Genomic DNA, 22,459 nt, shown 5'->3' with positions numbered 1-22,459 from the left:
GGGAATTTACCTGAAGGTAAGCTGGAGCCGGAGAAGGAGCGACACATGACGCTGCAGTGCTGGCTTTTGAACCAGCTGTCAGTCAAGATTGGCGGCACCTGGCTGATGATGGCAGCCTCAGGCACTGACACAGGGAGTTTAAAATTCCCGGCAAATGCTGGGCAAGGGGGGGAGTGAGTGGGGACCTAGCCTAGGGCAGCCTGGGGATGCCCAGGTTGTGGGTTGCTCCCCAGTACATTGTCCCCATGGGATCTGAAATGGGGCAGATACAGAAAGGCCAGGAACACTTCCCCAGCTGGGAGTAGCCCAGAGTGGATGCTGGGGGGAAGCTATTTTTCTTGTTACCCTTTTGCTTGTTTTGTTCTGATGTGGTTGCTGCTTGGAAGACCGAAGCAGAGGCAACCACAATGGAGCTGGGTGGAGTACAGTCTTAAGCCCAATCCTCCTGAGATGACAGCTGATAGGGAGCTCCAAAGGGGAAGTGCCAGGGGCCCAAACCACTGGCTGTAGACCAGTGTCCTGACTTGCATGGTGGGTGAGTGGACTGGGGTGTAGGGGAGGTGGAGCCCCAGGACCAGCCACACCGGTGACATGAGTACTATCAGCAATGGGCATGAGATAACACCACTGAACCCCTTCATATCACATTTCCACAAGCAAGTGAGGGAGCCCACCCCTGGGTGCAGGGAAGGACGCATAGGACTCAAGCCAACGCTGCAAGGATCTTTTTCACAACTAGCATCATCATGGTGTTAGACAATAAAAATCTAGACAAGTTGTTCTCAAACCCCAATCTGAGCTTGGCACTAGAAAAACAAAAGCATACACCAGCTGGATCTGATGAATGAACAACAAGCTAAGTTAGAAGGATAGCTGAAGAGCTTTGTGAGACTTCATATTTAGAGATCCCTCTAGACAAATGAACAGCAATTGTTCTATCACGCCCTCTGGGACCTTTCAAGCAGGAAAAAATTGAATGACTCAAGAGGAAAAAATCTTATTATGTCAAGAAAAGATTAAGACCCTTGGTATCAAAGGTACATTACTTTTATCCATTACAAGGAGAAGATGCTTATCCAGTAATTACTTTATTACTTTATGCCCTTATCCAAACTCATTCCAAAAATTAACTAAGAAGCACTCAGATGTGAGGCATCTAGTGTGGGCCACATTTACTTGGCCATCATATTGTTTTATAATCTCTTCTAAAAAAGGAAAAAGAAGAAAGACAAGATAATAACCAGCAAGCCTGTCAACATCAGGAAATGTTTTCTTGAAAAAGGGCTTTAAACTCTAAAATCATCTCTCTCCAAAAGGGAGTATGGAGCATTCCAAACACAAATGGATTTAATACCTTCTCACTTGTAATATGAGGAGGACTCTTGCTTGTATAATCAAGAATTTTTTTTTCTAGTGCCCTCAATGCTTAACAAAACGAAACTAACCTAACCTCAGCAAAAGAAGTCACAGCCTTTCCCTTCTATTCTTACAACAGTGACTAAATCTATTCCAATCACACTGGAACAAAATTTCTGACTTTGTTATTAAGTAGAGCTAAACAGCTATAACTCACTAGGCTGTACACTACTTGGAAGAGTTTTCCTGAATAAGATTTAGTGGGCTTAAGCTAGACAAGAACCTTTCACATGCCCTTTCATCTATACATCTCAAAGTACTTTACAAATTTTATCATTTTCTCTATTATTTCTCTCTTCTACACAAGAAGAAACTGAAATGATGAGTCACGAAACCAACAACAGTAACAAAGGCTAAGTATAGACACGGTCAAAAAGCACAAGGATGAATGTATTCATTCTTTGCAGGTTAGTCTAAACTGCATAGACTGAATTGATAAGTGAACAGACATTCACTTTTGATTCCAGAAATGCAGCCAAATGCCTGCAGTGGCCCAGGCAAGATGCTTCAGGGTGCTAGAAGATGCCTTCCTTCTAAAACAGACAGCTTAAGCCAAGCCTAGCCTGCCTACCCTGCAAAGGGGGACTTGGAGGGAGATGCAAAGTATCCTGGGATGCTGGGGGACTGAGTTAACTTGAATCTGGATAGGATCTGGGACAGAAGTTAAAAAAAAAAATGTAACTTAAATCAGTTAAGTCTGATACTACATCCATCCAGGTTTATCTTCAGCTGGCTTTGGCCATTTTGACAGTGGTTTATGTGCACTGAACTTCTGTTTTGTTACAGATTTGAACTGGTTTCTGATCACTTATACCAGTTTGTGTGTAACTTCTGTCCCTAGCCTAAATCAATGCAAAAATAATTCAAGTCTATGGGTACCCATTCCCATGATCTTGTCCACTAAATGATGCTCCCAATTTCTTGGAATTAGCCACTGTTATAAGCTCCTGATTTTGAGATTTTATTTTAGTGTTAAATTGCTGCTTTTATGTTATGCACATTAAAGATACAAGCATTTATTTTAGTCATCAACCTGAACTGAGAGACTCTAAAAGATCAAAAGTAAAAGCTAGTCCAGTTTCATGTGAGAGCGTGCCTACTTTAACTTACTTAGATCTGGAGTCCTTGTAGTTTTAAAAATTGCCTTTCCAGGAAAAAAGTGAGGCACTAGGAAAGCTAATACACTATATACATAAGCAATGGAGTTATTCATTATATAATTGTAATAAATAGCTCTTTGCCATTATAAAATCATTTCAGTTTGTTAACTACAGATGTTACTATTCTCAGTCTATATTGTCATTTTTCACCAGTTTTAAATACCAGCCATTAAATTACTAAATGGAGGGGTAATAAAATGCTAGACAGTTTATTCTGCTGATGGCTTTCAATTAGTTTAATTAAATGTGAAATGCTTTATAAAAAAGCTCTGAAATTGTCATTGTGGTTTTGCAAAGAAAAAAAAACAAAAAACTAGACATGTCTATTTTTGGGCCACTTAAAAAAATCTTGTGATTAGAAAAGCTCTTTTGAATTTGCCATTGGTTAGCTTGAAAAAAATTACACAGAGTCAGTTAAGTTCATACTACTATCATTATTCCATCAATCTTCAATACCAAGTGACAGTTGTAAAGAATTTTTTCCCTCTGAATTTATTTCTAGTAGTATTAGGAAGCTTGTCTACTAGTTTAAATGAAGAATGCCCCTTTAATCTCCTCGAGCTGCTGGATAGATGCAACCTGTTAAAAAATTCAGGATATCAGTGATCTGCCTCTATGGCAGAAACTGAGGGGCACTCTTCATGCAGGAGAAGAACCCAGTTTTCTCAAACTTGTTTTCTGATCAAATGATTAATTCACACTTTCTCTGGCTCCTATATTATCCTATTCATGAGAAAGCATTTCAGAAAGAATCATGCTACTTTGTATGTGGTTTGTTCCTGACAATATACAAAAAAGAACAATTTCCTAAAATATTTATTGCTTCAGATGCTTCACTTATGTTTGCTAAATGAAACCTTTAGAATAGGACATATGTTAAAGTGCTAAGAAGTACCAATATATTGCTAACATGTAATTGTGTTGACAATTTGTACAGTGTACTAACAAAAATACCAATTTTTAATAAAAAGTTGAGCATGAGAAGAGCTTTGACTATGCAATCTTTAAAACAGACACGTAACTCATTAGAGACAGAGCAGAGGAAATAATCTGTCTGGTGTGATGCTGAATCCACATAGCCTATTTGCCTTTCCCTCTTTGACTATGAGGTCTGGCATCACTTGGATTATTTCACCTAATCCATCTTTAGCTTTCACGTGTCCTATATACTGTGCAAGAAACCTAAATTTAACAAACCCAACTCCTCATCCATTACCACACTGAATATATTACATGTCATTAAAGAACATACAAGAATACACATGCTGAACTACATCTTCCTTTGTGAAGCATCTATGTTTTCAGAACCCCATTGGCACTGCTGGCTTCTTTTATAACAGTTTTTACCTACAATATAAATGGTAGGTTATTTATTCTATTCATACAATATAGACCTATTAAAAACACACATGCAGGCACATGCACACACGCACACACACACACACACACACACACACACACACACACAGCAAAATTCACTGTTTGGGGCTGTTTTTTATTACTCATAGTACCTTAGATAACAGCATTCTGGAATATTACCTCATTTATTTCCCTTGAAAGCAGTCAATAAATTGTAAAGATTTAAAATTCTAGTCTGAGAACCTGGGATTAAAATATTAACATTTGCTACTGGAAGGAGATGTGCCAAAATATATTAATGTAGCACTTCTTACTTACCAGTCTTCCACAAATATACAGATGAAGTTTCAAATTCACTTTGTGCTTTAGCTTCCCAGATTCCAAACAGAACCACAAGCACTCCAATGCACTGGACTGAAACAGAAAAAGCCCCTGCACCACCGAATAAAACTGTGCTTCCTTGTCTCAACCCCATGCCTTCAGAGCAGGCTGTTTCAGTGTCAAAATCTGCCGCACAATGGGAAACCCTTGTTCGAGTAATTTTCCCCTCTTCAGAATTTCTTCACAGGGAGGAGTAGAATGGAAACCTCTTCCCAGCTATTGTGCATCGCAGTTGAAAAGAAAAAACTGTTTAACACCAGGGAACAATAGAGCCCTTGCTTGCTGCTGCTATTGCTTGCTGCTGCTAGTCTGGTTGATGCTACCACTCTCTTCCATTCAGTGGTTAGTAGCGGTTTTCCATCAGCTGAGAGACAGCTGTCCACAGGGGGCTCCAGCTGACTGAGCAGGTTATCTTGGTCTGCGAGGCAGCAGCACTCATTTACACCAGCTGGAGAGAGTGAGAGAGAAATGAAGAGAAACACAAATAAGCTAATGCTGTAATCTCACTGCACAGAACTACTACATCTGCCTGAACTACCATAAAGAACACATCCTAATAAAATAAAAAACAAAACAAAACTCAGGAAAGCTTAGGAAGGACTCTTTAAATACATGATTTTCTATGCCTTTAAATCAGTTAGCATATATAGTTTCTTTGACTGCATTGGTACAGATACATTTAAGAATACAGAACTTTAGACAAACATTATCCCATAACAGTAAATATACTCTTTCACTTAAAATATACTGAAGATTTACCACCTAAATTGTAGAGTGCTGTAGCAGACGATCAGGGATGCAAGCAGGAAACAAAGCTTTTATTTCTTTTTAATGGGGATCTTTATTTTGCAGATCATTCCTTAATACTGAAACAAGGATAAACTTGTTAACCTAGTTTTTCATAATCTACAAAAATTGAAAAGCAAAAGAACTGTTCTCAGATGGGCCAACCTCATACATAAAAGTGTGATAAAAAACAAAGAGGCGCCCGTGTCCAAAAGCTTGCAAAGAACAAATTTCCAACTATTCAGTTGATCTAATAAAAGATATCACATTTACCCAAATAACCTTGTCTGTCTATGTCCGTATAGCAACCTGGCTACAACCAACACCCCCATAAAAAACAAATGCATTCTAACAACACATCAGCCATAGAGTTTTAAATGATGAAATTACTGTTATTGAAAGGGGGAACCTTCAGGAAACCTCTCTTGGGATGCCTGTCATTTTGCAGAACCTTCCCAGACTCAGCCTTTTCACATGCATTAGATTAAAATCAGCCTTGATCAAATAATTCCCAAGTCCTTGCCTATTTAAATATTCTGACATCAGAGCAAATTAGCAATGTTGAAGGTTGCAAATTCGTCTTTGTTTACTTTCCACTCTGTTACGCCTCTAAGAGGGAATTAAAGGCTCAGGGAGCTCTAGCACTGTGAGGCTGTGATTAAGAGAGATAAGCAAGTGTGGATTACTGTTCCTCAGCTGTTGAAAAACAGGCAACAATCAGAAGATTATAGGTTGATAAGGGATACATAGAAAGCCATGATCCTAACAAATTTATAGCATCCTGATGCAGAATGTGCATCAGCTAAGGTGTAGTGAAAATGGGTATTATTCATTTCTGCTACGCAGATTGTGCTGTATTCTGTTTGCAAACCATGTAATTGTTCCCTTTAGTTCCTTTAGCTCCTTTAAATGAGAAAGAACAAAACAAAACCTTGAACTCATGGCACAGCCTATTTCATACCAGAATTTTGAGTTAAGAACAAATTGCTAATGTTCAAGGCATTTTATTGGTTATTAGGGGTAATAAATTGATGCAACATTTACAAGGAACAAATTTAGACATTTTAAGAACAGATTTACTGTTTGCTAAAATATCTTTTGTAGTCAATAAGGAATCTAAGGCAGTCGTTTTTTAATTATGCAAGTAGATAAAAGAGTTTACATAATTCTTTCAAAGATGAAGAGTAAAAATGCTAGCTAATAGACAAATCTATCACAAGGGAAAAATCAGCCTTTTAGAGTTACCAAGACTATAGGGTCCCTTCTTCAAAAGCACTGAACACTGAATATTTTACTGTGAGTACATCAGTACCTTACCTAGACTCCTGGCAGCCCAGGCAAACTTTTAGTATCACACCTCACTTCACCCCCTCCTCCTGCTTCACTAGAGATAATGATAATAATAATCAGACAATGGGGGGGAAAGTACCATTTTTGGGCGCCCTTTCTGTCTGGGTCCTGGGCAACTCCCCGGTTTGCCCATGCCCGTGTCCAGCCCTGGAGTGCATATGAATCTAGCAAGAATAGCACTGTAAATATTTCCTGTGTTACCTTAGGGAGACAGACTGGCCAGGTAGTTAGTAAAGGGGAACAAATGAGGTCTGGGATAGTTTCTAATATAAACAAACACCTATATCAGGAGCGAGTACATCCCCCCCACACAAACAGACATCTCTCTCTTTTTATGTATATATAGCTCTACAACAAAGTGCTCCTGACAATTCAATACAAGCGGCAAATTACTAACCATGAACACCATCAATGTGTACATTTCTATTTACTTTCTGAATAGGGATGAAACCTTTTTCAAATGCTAAACATACACAAATATACAAATTTATATTAATATAAATGTGCAGACAAAAATATGAAAATGAAGAATGTTCAAGAATTCCATCTTTGGTTTCTAGTGACAGACTATGAAATAAGTTACTCAGAAATACTTATTGGAGACTACATGTTCACTTGGTTATTGGGGTTTTCATTGTATTAGTTTAGTAGGGGGATATTTAAATAAGGAAAGAATGTTTAGGTTTAAGAATGTGGTATACTCATTTTACATACACCTCTGATCAGACTCCTGAAAAGAAAAAATATAGAAAGGAGATCTCAGTCATACCTGTTTGGTAATAATGATTCATACAAATATCAGGGCTCAGTTCAAGGGTGAAAGGATTGACAGATTCTATCCAAGGGAGGCCACAAGGTCTCTCTGGGCAGTTGAAGACAAGAAGGGGACAGATGAAGGTAGCTTTGTAACCATAACACAAACCTCACAGAATCAAATCAATCAATCAATGGAATTCCAGTTTTGTGATAGACACATTTTTAAATAGTATAAGCTATACCAGGGAAGTTCAACTTCCAAAGGACCAGGGGTCACACCCTACACAGACAGCAATAGTGTGAGCTACACACACAGGTATCAGTTCCCTCTCCTCCTCCAGCACGTACATGGGCAGTCCCTGCTCCTCTCAACTCAGCATGCATGGGCTCCCCCAGTACTAGGCTGCTCTGTGCCACACAGTGCAGCCCCCTGGGCTAGGCACAGACATTACACATAAAGGGGTTTAAGTGATCAAAAACTGGTTTAAACCTGTAACAAATCAGATGTTCAGTGCACATAAGCTGGTTTTAAAATGGCTAAAACTGGTTTAAGATGAATCTGGTTGAATACAGACTTAACCGGCTGAATCAGATTTAACTGATTTGGGTCAAACCAGTTTATACAATGTCTGTCCCAGACCCCTTGCTGGTTTAAGCTAAATCAGAGTCCCCCAGCATCCTGGCATGCTCTCTGTACTGGGCGAGGTTCTCTACTCCACAACAGGGCTGGACCCTCCCCTCTGCTCCCTAGCTGCAGCTCCAGAAGAGACTTGCAGGCACAGCAGTGTCTGGCTGGCTTCCTCCAGCTCTCCCCCTTGCTCCCCTCACCACTCCCTGCTAAGCAGGAATCCCCCATCCCCTCTGCCTTACACAGATACCTCAGCATTAGCTAGCAGACCACATGGTGGCTACAGTTCGTGCTGTGGCAGACAGCAGTGTCCGCTTAGACCTTTTTGAAATAATCAACAGCGCAGCTGATAATATCCCTCCATTCTTTCTTTCTTTAAGAAGAGCTTGAACTAATGAGAGAGGCTGTTTGTTTTTGATGGGGTGATAAATGCTGATAGCAGAGCTGATAAATGCTCTGTTATCAAGGAGGGGGGAACCCCTCCCTAATCCTGCCAGGAACTGGCCACGCCCCCCTCAGCTCGGCCCTGTGGAAGGAAAGGGAGGGCTGCTCTAGAACCCCCCGCAGCTTCTAGCCTGAGCCATTGCAGGCATGTGCCTGTATGCCTGGGTTGTCTGTACAATTACAAACTGATTTAGCTTAGCCAGGTTAGACTAACCTTCAAAAATTGAATCAATTCAGGCTCAGGCTTTTTAAATGTCTGTCCCTAGCCAAACTGGTTTAAACCTGTAACAGAACAGATGTTCGGTGCACATAAACCAGTTTGAAAATGGCTGAAACTGGTTTGAGATAAACCTGGTTGAATGCAGTATCAGACTTAACTGATTTGGGTCAAACCAGTTTAAGCAATGTCTATCCCAGAACCCTTGCATCCTGCTTGCCACCAGAGAATTCTGAGGTAAAAAGACATTTTCAACCTTTCTCTGTACCTAACCTGGACAAAATAAACTATTTCAAACAGGAAACGTTATCACACCTTCAGGTCTTCTGTGAAATATGAATTTTCATTTCTACCTAGGAGAACTTTTACAATCTCTGCTCTCTCCTCTACCTGATGAAGTATGAATGTGCCCAAAAGCTTGCAAATAAATAAAATATTTTGTTTGCAAATATCTAATTGGTCTAATAAAAGATATCAACTCATGGAAGAGTTTTGATTCCTTTTGCCTTTAGACCAATATGGCTACAACCTGGATACCTAACTCAAATGTTAGCTTTTGTATGTAAACAACTTCATAGATAGCTGAACCTTTATAGCCAATTTACAAAGATGGTGGAATGATGGCACAATTAAAAGGAACCTTCTACTTTCAATCATGAAAACACACACATCTCTAAAAGTACAGGTCATATGGCAGCAGAAGCTGACATAAAAGTTTGCTGCAAAAGCCCCTACAATACTTTGTCACTAAGGGACCTGCAGCCAGCCAATATACAACCCCAAAACTAGTCAAGCAAGCATTGATTAGAAGGATTTTGCACACCCTGGACAGCCTCCATCACAGACAGAGTTTAAAGCTCTGCTTCTCTTTCAGAAAGAGATTATGCACAGTTACTATAGGAGAGTACAATTAGCATTCCCCTGCTCCAGAGGTGGTAAATCAAGCCTTTAATACTTTGTTAACTAATCCAATAAAACGAATCACATGCATCTTTTCCTTCTTTTGCATGATATGAACTCCACATCAACATTTGTTATTTGTTCAAATAATTAGTGATCACTCTTTTGAGCAACAACCTGAAAATTAGAGCTTTAGCGACAAAATTTTTTATCTATGGCCTTAATCTGCAACACATTTTCCTCCGATAGAAATGAGTTGTTCTCAAGCTTTTCCATGCCAGGAAACTCCTTACCCTCTGACCTCTTTCCAATTTTGCTAAGTTCTGGCTGGGATCTGCCCCAATATAGGAAGCAATGCAGGAAGTCTACAGAAGCCATGAAGCTTGCATCCCTCTGTGCGGGCCAGGCCGGAACCCGGGCCCTTTTCGTCGCTCTGCACATGGGCTGTGGCCGGCAGCCTGGGCAGGCCGGGTCGGAGAGGGCGGGTGCCGAGCTAGAATTAGGCACAGACACGTAACGGTTGATTTTAAGATTGTTTACTTACACCGAGATGGTCGCGGTGCAGGCTGGAGACTTGCTTGAGTTGCGGTTACAACAGAAAACACGAACAATCACGTGGAGTTTGCTAGGCTCCACGCAGACAGAACACGAACAATCACGTGGAGTTTGCTAGGCTCCACGCAGACAGAACTCCGGATGTCCAGGACAAGGGCGCCTCAAATAGAAAACTCGTCGGTACGTCTTATAGAAAGTTACCGCTCAAAGACGGGAAGAGGTGGGCGGTGGATCAGGCCACCAAACTCCTCTGAGCAACACACAGGGTTTCTATTACCCTGCCGCGCACACCCAGAGTCCCCACGAAATGGATGCGGAGTCCTCTTCGGCTTGGGCGGAAACCGCTCAAGCCTCTTATACGGCTAGCAGGCCAATCGCTAGCCGCCACGTGGGAATAATTTAGCACTAGCCAATAGCGGGACACAAATTTGCATGCGAAGAGCAGGAACTCCTTTGCACCGTGCATTTCTGTGTTGCAAAGAAAATGCACCCTGCAAAGACAGCTGTAAAGTGGCGGGAACTCTCTCCTTTGCACACGGGTTCTCTGTGCAGCAGAACTCCGCCGTGCAATGAAGCTGTAAACCCACGGGGATAATTCTAAGTGCCGAAGCACACACAAAAAATCAGACCTTTGGGTCATGACACTCTCCAGTTAAGAACTCATAAGGAGTTATTAATGTAGGACTCTTAATTTGACATTACAGTTGTACATGACTTTGGTGTTCCAAAACAAATATTTACTGAATCTAGAAGAGACACCTCTGGACAAGGTTATAGAAACAAAATCATAGAGTCTCTGTCAATGCTTCATGTTGGCAGTTTAACAATGTCAATATTGCACTTCAAGACACCAGCTAATTAGTCCCTCTAGATATACATTCAGTTGCATTCATTTGTGCAAGGCACTGAACCCATTTGGACAAACTCTATGAACTGCCCTATTAAATGATTGCCAATAATCCCTTTTTATTTTTACCACACTCCCCCAAAAAAAGGAAAACCAAGAAAACCCCTTTCAAGGGTTTTAATTATTGTTTTTGAAAATATGTAGCACCAAATTTCCCTGAAGTTGAGAACTGCACCATGAAAGCAATAAGCCATGATTTTTATTTCATTGTTAGAAAGTAACAATACTGAAATCTTATGAAAATGCAATACAGTTTAGAGCAGAAAACATCATAATAGGCATATAAACAATTAAAGAGATGATAACTATTTTATGCCGATTTCCCATATTAAGAACAATTAATGAATTACAAAAATTGCAACACCAGACCATTAATGCAAAATACCATTAATATGCTTTGTGTGATAATTATTCACAGACAGAAAAATGCTGAGTCCAAAACAAATTTCTTAGCTAGTGCTTAAGAATTGCCAGCTATACTAGTGCAAGAATATCCCATCTACTCAGAAAACACTACAGCTGAAAACTTCAGAGTCATATTTCCTTATCTTTTGAAGATTTTATAGTCACTTATACAAAAATTCAAAGGTCTGAATTGATCTAGGTGGCACACTGGGCCTCCACAAGTGGAAGGCTCAAAACTCACGTCTCTGGATCAATAGCAAGAAGGCTAAATTGCTCTTCCACTTCCTGCTGCATACACCTACACTCAAACTATATGACAGAATCAACAAATGGAGGCAGAATGTGACTTGGGTAAAATGAGTATTTTCTTTCTTGAATCATATTGAAAACATTAGCTAAAGTTAAGGACTCGCCTTCAATACCCCTTGCCTCGATTTAATTTCTTAAAAGCAGCAATTTTCACTTCAGTAAAAGGAACAGTTGTGGCATGAAAGGCACAAGTACTGCAAAGATAAATAAAGAATCACCAAATATCTGTCCAGAAGATAATTCCAAAGCAACCTCTCCATCACACTGATTATATAAACTTTCCTCTGAGTCTCTCAGTTTGACTGCTTATGTGGGTAGACTTTTTTACTTTATGTATACTCCTGAGCAAAGGGGAGAAATAATATACTAAATGACTCTAGGCATGAGTTGTGACACCCAAAATATGCAGTTCACCCTGATTCCCAATTCATCTCTGTTGTGGGTAATTTCCTACTGCTCTGTATATAGTATTCTCTGGTGTCACCCTAAACAGGAGAGTTACTGGATGTGCAGCATTTGCTTGCTCCTATATGCTCAGACCAAAAACCCAGATAATCTAAAGAGCGTTTTTCATTCCCTGTTCCCTTGTGTGGGAGCAATTCCTATCCTATCACTGTATTGCTCATGCTTTCTTGCACATTCCTCACTGTAGAAAGAAATCTCCTTTAGTGAAGCTACTGTGGGATCTATAACTATCTATCTCACAGCAGAAGTCTTGAAAATCATTTGATTAAGGGTAAGGAGGGTAGGCCCTTGAACAGGGGTGGGCAATTATTTTGGGCAGAGAGCTGCTTACCCAGTTTTGGCAGGCTGTCAAGGGCCCCATGGGTAGCCCTGCCCCTTCACAGGTGCCCCGCCCCCTGGTCACCATCTTGGGACCAATGTCCCAATGTCTTGGGACCAATGTCCCAGGGCCAGCACTGGGGCCCAAAGCAGGGCGCAGGCTGGCAGGGGTCTGTGGAGCTGGGCTGGGCTGCACCAGCAGAGAGAAGGGGGAGCTGGCCCAGCTCCATAAAGCCCCTGCCAGCTGGGACCCCACGCTCCTGCCACCCTGCTCTGGGCCCCACCAGCACTAACCCTGGGACACCACTGCAGGCCCCGTGCTCCCACTGGCTCCCCACCCACTCACACCCAGTGCCCCTCAGTCCCGTGGTACAGGTGGGGGGGCAGCACACAGCCCCGACCACCTGCTTGACAGCAGGGAAGAAGCTGGTGCTGAGTGTGGGGAGAAACTGGCCCCTTCCCTACCCCACAGCCAGCGCCCCATGCTGCAGCCACTTGCAGCCCATACAGGGCTGTCCAGAGCAGGCACAAGCAGTCCCAGGTGGGCTGCGAGTGGCTGCAGCATGGGACACCAGCCACACAGGGAGCAAGGGGCCGCTCTTCCCTGTGCTCAGCACCAGCTTGTAACCTGGCCTTGCTGCCAGCCTGGCAGTGGGGCTGGGTTACAAGGAGGTGCTGAGCACGGGGGTGGGGGGAAGCAGCCCCTTGCCAATCCCATGCCTGGTGCCCTGCGCTGCAGCCGCTCGCAGCTCACCTGGGGCTGCCTGTGCCTGCTCTGGACAGCCCCATGTGGGCTGCGAGTGCCTGCAGCGCCAAGCGCTGGCCATGGGGTGAACAAGGGGCCGCTTTTCTCTGTGCAGGGAAGGAGCCCAGGGAAAAGCTGAGCGCAGGGGGGAAAAGCACCCCCTCCCCCGCCCCATGGCTGGCGCTCCCTGCTGCAGCTGCTCGAAGCCCGCACAGGGCTATCCAGAGCAGGCACAGGCAGCCCCATGGGGTGTGTGAGCAGCTGCAGCACAGAGCGCCCGCCACAGGGCAGGGAAGGAGCTGCTTTCCCCTTCCACACTCCTTCCCTGCCGGGGTCCCCCCAGCTTACCTGCGGTTCCAGCCCAGGGCAGCCATGTGCTGCCAGGCCAGAAACCCTGGCTGGGGCTTCCGGCTGGGGAGGCGGGGCCGGGTGGGCCCTGCTGTTGTTGGAGCCTGCTGGGCTTCCCCTGGGTCCTACTGCCCTTGGTTCCTGTCATTTTTGACAGGAACCAGGGGAAGAGAAATATTAATTTTCTACATTTTTAGGATGGCCTCGTGGGCCACATCTGGCCCGTGGGCTGTATTTTGCCCACCCCTGCCCTAGAAGGAGAGATTCTGGAAACTGGACCTGTTCAGCTTAAGCAAGAGAAGGCTGAGAGGTGACTTGATAGCTGTCTACAAGTAACTCAGGGGGGAACATCAAGAACTAGGAGAGCAACTATTCAGGAGGACACCTCAATGAAGGACAAGGACAAATGGGCATAAACTAATAGAGGGTAAATTCAGGTTGGATATAAGGAAAAAATTCTTCTCTGTAGGGGTCACCAGAATCTGGAACATGCTCCCAGCAGAGGTGGTTTAGTCACCCTCCTTGGAGGTGTTCAAGACAAGGCTGAACAGGCACCTTGCCAAGCTCATCTGATCCCAATACTTCCTGCGCATGGCAGGGGACCAGACTCGATTGTACAGGTCCCTTCCAGTTCTAGGATTCTATGATTCTTTACCCTAGAATGCTTTGCTCTAGGTTCTTTTAGAGTTGGCTTCAAGGTTTTGAGCATTGTACATTGCTCTGTGGAACTATCTATATGTAAGATAGTTAGACCAGAGAACAATGCTACAAAATATACAAACAAACTGAAACAGCCACAGCTGGCTTTTAAAATAGAAACATTCCTTTTTTAAAAAATGTACAAATCTCAGAGCCACAAAAGAAAGTAACAGTCATTCAAATAAAAAGAAAGGCATTTTTAAGAAATTCAGTATACGTGGCCTCTAGGTGTCACACTTGACCATGTTTAGGTCATACTATATTTTCCATGGATTTTTTCCATTATTTCATGACAGGTCAGGAGATTACATTTATCTTTTTATTTTTCTTTGAACACACATTCAGACTCCTCTCCCTTTTAACCTCCAGATAAAAGACGAGTTAAGCTTCTGCCTCTTTAAGACTTTTGTGAGCCAGATTTTTGTTTTGCCCAGTATACCTAAAAATATTCAATTTTTTATTAATAAAGGTTGCTTAATATATGTTTGCTATAAATAGATGACCCTTTCTTCGCCTCCATTAAATTTGGTAAAAAGGAATGTCAGTAGCAAGGGAGTGAGGCAGAAGGTAGGAGGGGATGGCCAGTGATGACTAGAAAATGATATTTAGAGATTTCTTGTTAGGAATCATCTTGTAGGTAAAGTAGATATGCATTAGTATAATGGTCCAGGGAAATGGCAAGGGTGAATTGGTTTCTAAAAGCCTGTTTGTGATAAAGTTTCCTTCAAGGCCCACTGTGTCTAAAGCCAAAACACACACAGGCTGTGATATTGAAGGCAGGTACCACACTGCCCCAGAAAGAGATAAGAGACTCTGCTGTGCTGGCTAGGTCACAGTGCCCAGCTGCAGAGCCCTTGGGATTTCTGGTTTTGATGGACAGACCAAATTAGGATACCAGTAAAGGACCAAATTAAGATGTATGCATGTGATGGGTTTGTGAAGGAATATGCTAACGGGGCAGAACGTGGACAGTATGATGACCACAGGGAGACTAATCAATGATGCCTGGAAATGAAGAGTCATCAGAGGAAAGAAAAAATACAAAAGGAGGATATCAGAGCAGCAAACGGTCCTTGATGGGGAAAGCCAAGGCCATCATGGACAGAGGGCACAGCACCAGCCCAGCTCACCCCCCCGCCCCACCCCCCAGGAGGGCAAGTGGTGGGGGGGCAGGCAGAGGGAATGGGCCTCAGTCATCAACTTCTGGGCTCTTAACATCTTACATTCAAGAGAGAACTTCAGGGTGAAGCTCATGTACTGGACAGACGTGCCTTCTCTCTGTGACAGCCCTAGAACTGGTAGATAAAGAACTGGGGCAGGTTATTTTGTTTGTCTTGCCTGCATTATTCTTATCTGCTATCACTGTGTATCAATAAAATGTGCCTATTATCAAATGGAGAAGTCATGGTTTGTCTGAGAGTTTGGGTCTGCCCAGAACAAGATATCGGGGTCATAAATCCAATGCCAACAGTTATGTCCAGAAGACATTAAAAAAATTATATTGACACATGCATACTCTCTTTATTGCTCCTCCAAAATGTTGTGAAAGCTATAGAATTACATTAAGGATACTTTTGTTTTAAAAAATAATTTGCAGCCAGATTTAGTTGCATTACTGCAATATACAACAGACTGTAGACAAACTTACAAGAATGTTACTGAGACTAACATTATAAATGTCATGTTTTCCACAAGGACAAATGAATGTTTCCTTGGTAAACTCTCCTGGGGCTTTTCTTTTTTAAAAAAAAGCAGTCACTGTAGCAAAGACTATGTAGGTCTCCATTTATATCTGATATTTTGCATCTCCTTTGCACTACTTCTGAACAGGTATATCTTGATTTGTTCCACTCTTTTAGTGCAATCTCCTCTGCCCTGTGTGATAGCATAACTCTTCTAACAGCAGTTACATTTATGGTTGACCCAGTGTGTAAGCAATAACACCAGAGAAAAAGTACTGAGTATAAAAAAGGCTTTTAAAAGTTTATAACCATCTCTGCTGTAACAACTGGAAATTTAAGGTACCATTACATTTGCATTTAATTTGTTGGAGGGTGACTGACCACTAGAACAAACAAGCAAAAGAAGTAGTCAATTCTTCCAACTTTGAATGTCTTCAAATCAAGATGTGACAGCTTTCTGAAATGCAAATACAACCTACTGGCCTAAAACGGATGGGCAACTTCTTAAAATTTAACACTTTTTGATACAGAGTTACAGGCTAGAAGATTCCTTCTATGAATCAACATTTCTTCTCCCCCACCTTCTACGCTGTAGTAACTGAACGTATATAAAGATAACAGCTTTTCAAGCATCAAAATGGCTTTGAAAGACTAAAGGTCAACCACATCATCAAGCACATATTGTACTGAGAGAATTCAGTCTTCATACTCTAATTGCTGATACTGGCTTCTAGATAGCAGGGAACACTCTGAAATATACATTTTTCATTGGGGCTCCAAGCATGTTGAACATATGGCACTCTGGTCAAAGAGAATTTTCTATTTGTAAACAATTACTACTTGTGCTCTTTAATTTATAATCAAGTAAGTGAATTCTACTCTTCCCAGACACCATGCATCCTGCATTTTTCTCTCTTAATCATACACACAAAGTTCATAAGCAAATTTAATTATAGATGAAGCTGGTAGCAGCACCTCTATTAAGGTTGCCTAATGCTTTCTGTTATAAGATGTTGTCAGATGTTTAATAATTTGCCAAATTTAAACCACCCAGGATAAAGTTTTCAGTGTCGGATTTCTTCTTCTTCCTCTTTGACTTTTGATTTTTGGCAAAAAGAATAAGCCATTTCAACCAAGAAAAAATAGATGAAAATACGTACTTTCATCCACATTTTAAAGAAGGAAATATTAAATGGTTTCAATTAAAAGTTCTAGAGCTTCCACTCTTTGGAACACGGGCTTGAAATTTGACACAAGGTAGTGTTAAGTCAAAGAAAGCACCAAAAGAAAGTCCAATGGCACCCCTGCCAAAAAAAACCCAACCTGGCCAAATCATAAGCCCTCAAAAAATTATATTTTGCACATGCTTAGTACACTGAACATGCTCTAGCTGAGGATTGCTGGATAACTGGAAAAGGGCAAACATAGTGCCCATATTTAAGAAAGGGAAAAAAGAGGATCCAGGAACTACAGGCCAGTCAGCCTCACCTCAGTCCCTGGAAAAATCATGGAATAGATCCTCAAGGAATCCATTTCTAAGCACTTGGAGGAGAAGAGGGTGATTAGGAATAGTCAGCATGGATTCACTAAGAGCAAGTCATGCCTGACCAACCTGATTGCCTTCTATGATGAGGGGGCTGGCTCTGTGGATGCAGGGAGACCAGTGGATGTGGTGTACCTTGATTTTAGCAAGGTTTTTGATACTGTCTCCAACAACATTCTCCAAGGCAAGCTAAGGAAGTATAGGATAGATGAATGGACTGTAAGATGGATAAAAAACTGGCTGGAATGCTGGGCTCAGAGAGTAGTAATCAATGGCTTGATGTCTACTTGGCAGCCAGTATCAAGTTGAGTGCCCCAGGGGTCAGTCCTGGGGCCAGTTTTGTTCAATGGCTTCATCACTGACCTGGAAGGTGGCATAGAGTGTACCTTCATCAAGTTTGCAGATGACACAAAGCTGTGGGGAGTTGTAGATACACTGGAGGGTAGGACTAGGATTCAGAGTGACCTAGACAAATTGGAGGATTGGACCAAAAGGAATCTCATGAGGTTTAACAAGGACAAGTGCAAAGTCCTGCACTTTGAACGAAACAATCCCTTCCACCAGTACAGGCTGGGGACTGACTGGCTGCCCTGAAGAAAAGGACCTGGGGGTTACAGTGGACAATACGCTGAATATGAACCAGCAGTGTGCCCTTGTTGCCAAGAAGGCTAACAGCATACTAGGCTGCATTGATAGGTGTGTTGCCAATAGGTAAAGGGAAGTGATTATTCCCCTCTATTCAGCACTGTTGAAGCCACATCTGGAGTGCTGTGTTCAGTTTTGGGCCCTCCAGTACAGAAAGGATGTGGACAAATTGGAGAGAGTCTCCAGCAGGAGACAATGAAAACAGTGAGGGGGCTGAGAGACATGATTTATGAGGACAAGATGAGGGAACTGGGCTTATTTAGTCTACAGAAGAGAAGACTGAGGGGGGATTTAATAGCAGCCTTCAGCTACCTGAAGTGGGGTCCAAAAGAGGATGGAGGTAAGCTGTTCTCAGTGGTGGCAGACGACTAAGCAAGGAGCAATGATCAACACAGATCAACCCGTGCTATGAATTTAACAAGCTCAGCTTTGTCAATGACCCATATAGGTGTTGGTATGACTCCACATATAAGAATGTGTGTGTTTTTAAAGTTTCCTTTGGTGCAAGGCAAGCCACTCATAGCAAGAGGTTGTTAACGATGCATTTCTGACTTTGTGGATTCAAGACCCTGGGGCCCAATGCTCACAGCTACACATGAATGTAAAGGGAGCTGTGCTTCGAATGTATAAAATTCTATACAGTTTTAAGTATTCCATAAAGTTGGCACCTATGCATCTCCAACTAGGCAGGCAGAGTGAGTGGACAATCAATAAATCAATCTCTGTAGCTCTGCATTTCTCATCTGTAAACTGTGGATAATATCACTACCACAGGGGTGTTCTGAAAATGAATTCATATTTGTGAAGCACTTGGATGTTATTTGATGAGCCTGATAGTAAATCCCATGAAAAAATTAATAATTCTGCATTCAGAGCACAGGGAATGGGGGGGGGGAACACATTGGTCAATGAGGAAAAAGAAAATATTAAATAGCTTATTTTGTGAGCTTTTCATCCTGTGCAATGGATGAATTTTTCTCCAATAGAAAATAATAGTGACCACATTATTAAAAACAGTAACACAATGCATATGCACCAGGAGAAGAATGAATTTAGATTACATAGACAACTTTCATTCTGGTATTTGGTTTGAATTACAAATATAAGTTAAGACCATAAAAATCATAAATATTTTGTGTTTGCCTTCAGCTTCATCACTTTTAGAAAATTCAAAACCAGTTTCATTAGTGCAAAAAACCAAATTTATGTCAGTAAAATTATCTTCAGAGACAACCTGCTGTGGCCATGTCCTTGTACTGAAATACTAGACTGACAGGATAAGTATAAATAGCTGACTAGGTCAGTAAATTATGGTTGCAAATTTAACAATTGGGAAGTTTAAGTCACCTTTGGTCCATTGTCTTTCAGTGGCTTTGTGCAACTAAGTCCTTTAGAACCTCCTTTTGCAAATTCACTTTGCCATGTATAGACCAGGGAACACTTAACCCATTTGCCTAATATGAAGTCACAGTTAAAATCTGACCAAAAAATTCAAGTTAATTGGTGATATTTGTTGAGAATAATCTGTTCAAAGGCAATAAATCAGAATATTTTATCACTGAGAGGGGGAAGGATGTTAAAAAAGACACAAGTGCGCTATGAACCCACTGAGGGAAAAAAATTATCAGACATGAAGGTTGAGTGTCTTCTCTCCTTCAATGCCACTGAAAATCTCCCCCCACAGAAAGCTCAGTGGTCTGCTTTGTGCACACACACTTAGTCAATTCTAAAACTTCACCTTATTAAAAATACTATTGACCATTCATTTTTCATGTGACAATCCAATCTCCATTTCCAGGAGCAGAAAATGCTGTCCTTCCTTTGCTAGTCAGAAATCAATTCAAACATTTTGTTATCAAGCCTCAAATTGACTAGAGTAGTATGAATTAACAAGAAAATTAAATGAAGGTGATTGCTTTAGACTTTAGTAAGTTAGAACTGTGTTTTTAAAAAGATCAGCCAAACCTTTAATACTATTCAAGGTATACTTAGGACAGAAGTAACGACAACCACAAGGTAAAACACAACCAACCATAATGGTCACTTAACTAGTTAGAGTTCCATCTCAATTGGGTAAAGGAACCTAGGTATGTTTTCTGCTGATTTCATTGGGTCAATGATCACCAAAAGGAAAATCATATAGGAAATAAAGTATATAAGTATCTTCATAAATTATTGATGTGGATTGACTTAAAAAAAATGCACAAGAAGAAAACTTTAAACGTTTATTCTTATGGGTATACTAAGTGAATACAGTATTTGGCAATTTAAGAAAGAAGAGTCAAATTTGTGATTGACTCTTAGTAATTACATTTTCTCATATATAAAAACAGTCTAGGATTCATGTGGAGAGAGGGATGTCAAAATGTTAGCTTTTTCTCTAAAAATGTAAGCGGAGTTTCACCTGTATATCCTTTTTCTATTATATCTATTTCACTCATGCACCACTGCTGAAACATGAGTTATGGATGCAGCTTTCATTAAAAACTAGATGAAGATTAAAATCCAAGGTTCCTATGACTAGAGTTACCCTTTACAGCACAAAGATCTCTCACTGAAGTCAATGAGGCCTATATCTATCTCATAGAATATGTTGGCATCTTATGGAATTGAGCATCAGTGTATTATTCTATATAATGACATACTCTGGAATAAACACGGAAAGAAAATTCAATGCCCCAGAAACAGACATCTTTAATTTCCTACAGAAATAAATATAACGTCAAAATCAGATATGAAAGGGAAGTGACAGTATAAATGATGAGTGTTGAGCTCAAGGTGCTGAAATCATGACCCTATACCAGGGGTGGGCAAAATACAGCCCACCAGGCCATTCTGACTACGGGGCCCCTAAACAATTTAGAAAATTAATATTTATCTGCCCCTAGCCGTCTGTCAAAGATGACAGCAGACAGGGGTTGTACGACCCAGGGGAAGCCATGGCAGGCTCCTGCAATAGCAAGGTCCACCCAGCCCGCCTTCTGGCCTGGGACCATGGGGCTGTTTGTGCCTCCCTATGCCAGGACAGGAAATTTAGGTAAGGGGAAAGGGGGAGAGGGGCAGGCAGGAAAGTGGGGGGGGGGAAGCATGCAGGAGCGTGGGGCCCATGCTGGTGTCCTGGGGCCAGCACCGGCAGGGCCCAGAGCAGGGAGGCAGGAGCACAGGGCCTGGGCTGGCAGGGGTCCATGGAGCCGGGCTGGGCTGTGCCAGCAGACAGAGCAGGGAGCTGGCCCAGTTCCATAGAGCCCCTGCCAGCCAGCCAAGACCTCATGCTCCTGCTGCCCTGCTCTGGGGCTGGCTGGCACTGGCCCCCGGACAACAGCATGGGCCCCACACTCCTGCCCAGCTGCTGTGTGTCCTCTCACTCCTAGTGCCCCTGCTCCAGCCCCGCAGTACAGGTGGGGACGACTATGAGCAGTCCATACCCCGCGTGCCCCGTGCTCGCCTGTCCAGGCTGAGCAGCAGTGATGGAGAAGAAACTGGTGCTCAGCACAGGGGAATAGTACCCCCCCTCACTGCTCCCACCACTGGCACTCCCTCCTGCAGCAGGCCAAAGCCCACATGGGGCTGTCCTGCCACATCATTGGCACCCCACGGGGCAGCGGTGGCAACAGAGACCAGGCACAGGCAGCCCCACATGGGCTCTAGCTGGCTGCAGCACAGGGCACCAGCAGTGGGAGCAGGGGGTGAAGGGGGGCAATTTTCCCCCACACTGACCACCAGTTTCTTCCCCACTGTTGCTGCTAGCCTGGGCCCTGTGCTGGCTCCGGGTCACCCGGTGGGCTGAGCAGCAGCAGCAGCAGCAGCTGGGCACAAACTGCTGGTGTGGCAGAGGAAAACACCCCCACCCTTGCCACCACTGGGCAGTGTCTGCTGCAGCTGCCTACCCAGAGCCCTCACCGTGTTAGGCTGGGGTGCAGCTCCTTCACTGCTGCTTGTGAGCTGCCCAGTGTGGCAGCAGCGGTCATGTGGAACAGCCACAGGGCATCTCACAAGCAGCAGTGAAGGAGCCGCACCCCAGCCTAGCGCACTGCAGGCTCTGGGAAAAAAGCTGCAGCAAACACTGCCCAATGGTGGCGAGAGGTGGGGGTGCTTTCCTTTACCCCAGCAGCAGTTTGTGCCCAGCCGCTGCTGCCGCCACTGCCACTCAGGCCAACAAGTGACCCAGAGCCAGCACGGGGCGCAGGCTAGCAGCAGTGGTGGGGAAGAAACTGGTGTTCAGTGCAGGGGAAGTATTCCCCCCCGCTCCTGCTGCTGGTGCCCTGTGCTGCAGCTGGCTGGAGCCCACATGGGGCTGTGTCCATGTCTGCTGTCCATTGCCATCATTGCCCAACAGGGTACTGGTGATGCAGGAGAGATGCAGGACAGTCTTGCGTGGGCTCTGGCTGGCTACAGCAGGGAGCACCAGTGGTGGAAGCAGGGAGGGGCTGCTTTTCCCCTG

The 22,459-nt window shown here is 43.0% G+C and overlaps 1 protein-coding gene across 1 annotated transcript in view; it reads right to left on the bottom strand.

The window, feature by feature from the left end:
- The window catches only part of THSD7A (thrombospondin type 1 domain containing 7A), a 432,531-nt gene that overhangs the window by 381,684 nt on the left and 28,388 nt on the right, over positions 1-22,459 (bottom strand). Inside the window, exon 2 of the mRNA XM_059728968.1 lies at positions 4,254-4,764. Within this exon, the coding sequence (XP_059584951.1) occupies positions 4,254-4,410 (157 nt within the window). The 5' untranslated portion in view covers positions 4,411-4,764. The remainder of the gene's footprint in view (positions 1-4,253; positions 4,765-22,459) is intronic.

This window comes from Alligator mississippiensis, chromosome 5 (genome assembly GCF_030867095.1).
Source record: "Alligator mississippiensis isolate rAllMis1 chromosome 5, rAllMis1, whole genome shotgun sequence".
Taxonomy (NCBI): Eukaryota; Metazoa; Chordata; order Crocodylia; family Alligatoridae; genus Alligator; species Alligator mississippiensis.
This window is presented reverse-complemented; position numbering and strand designations above follow the sequence as displayed.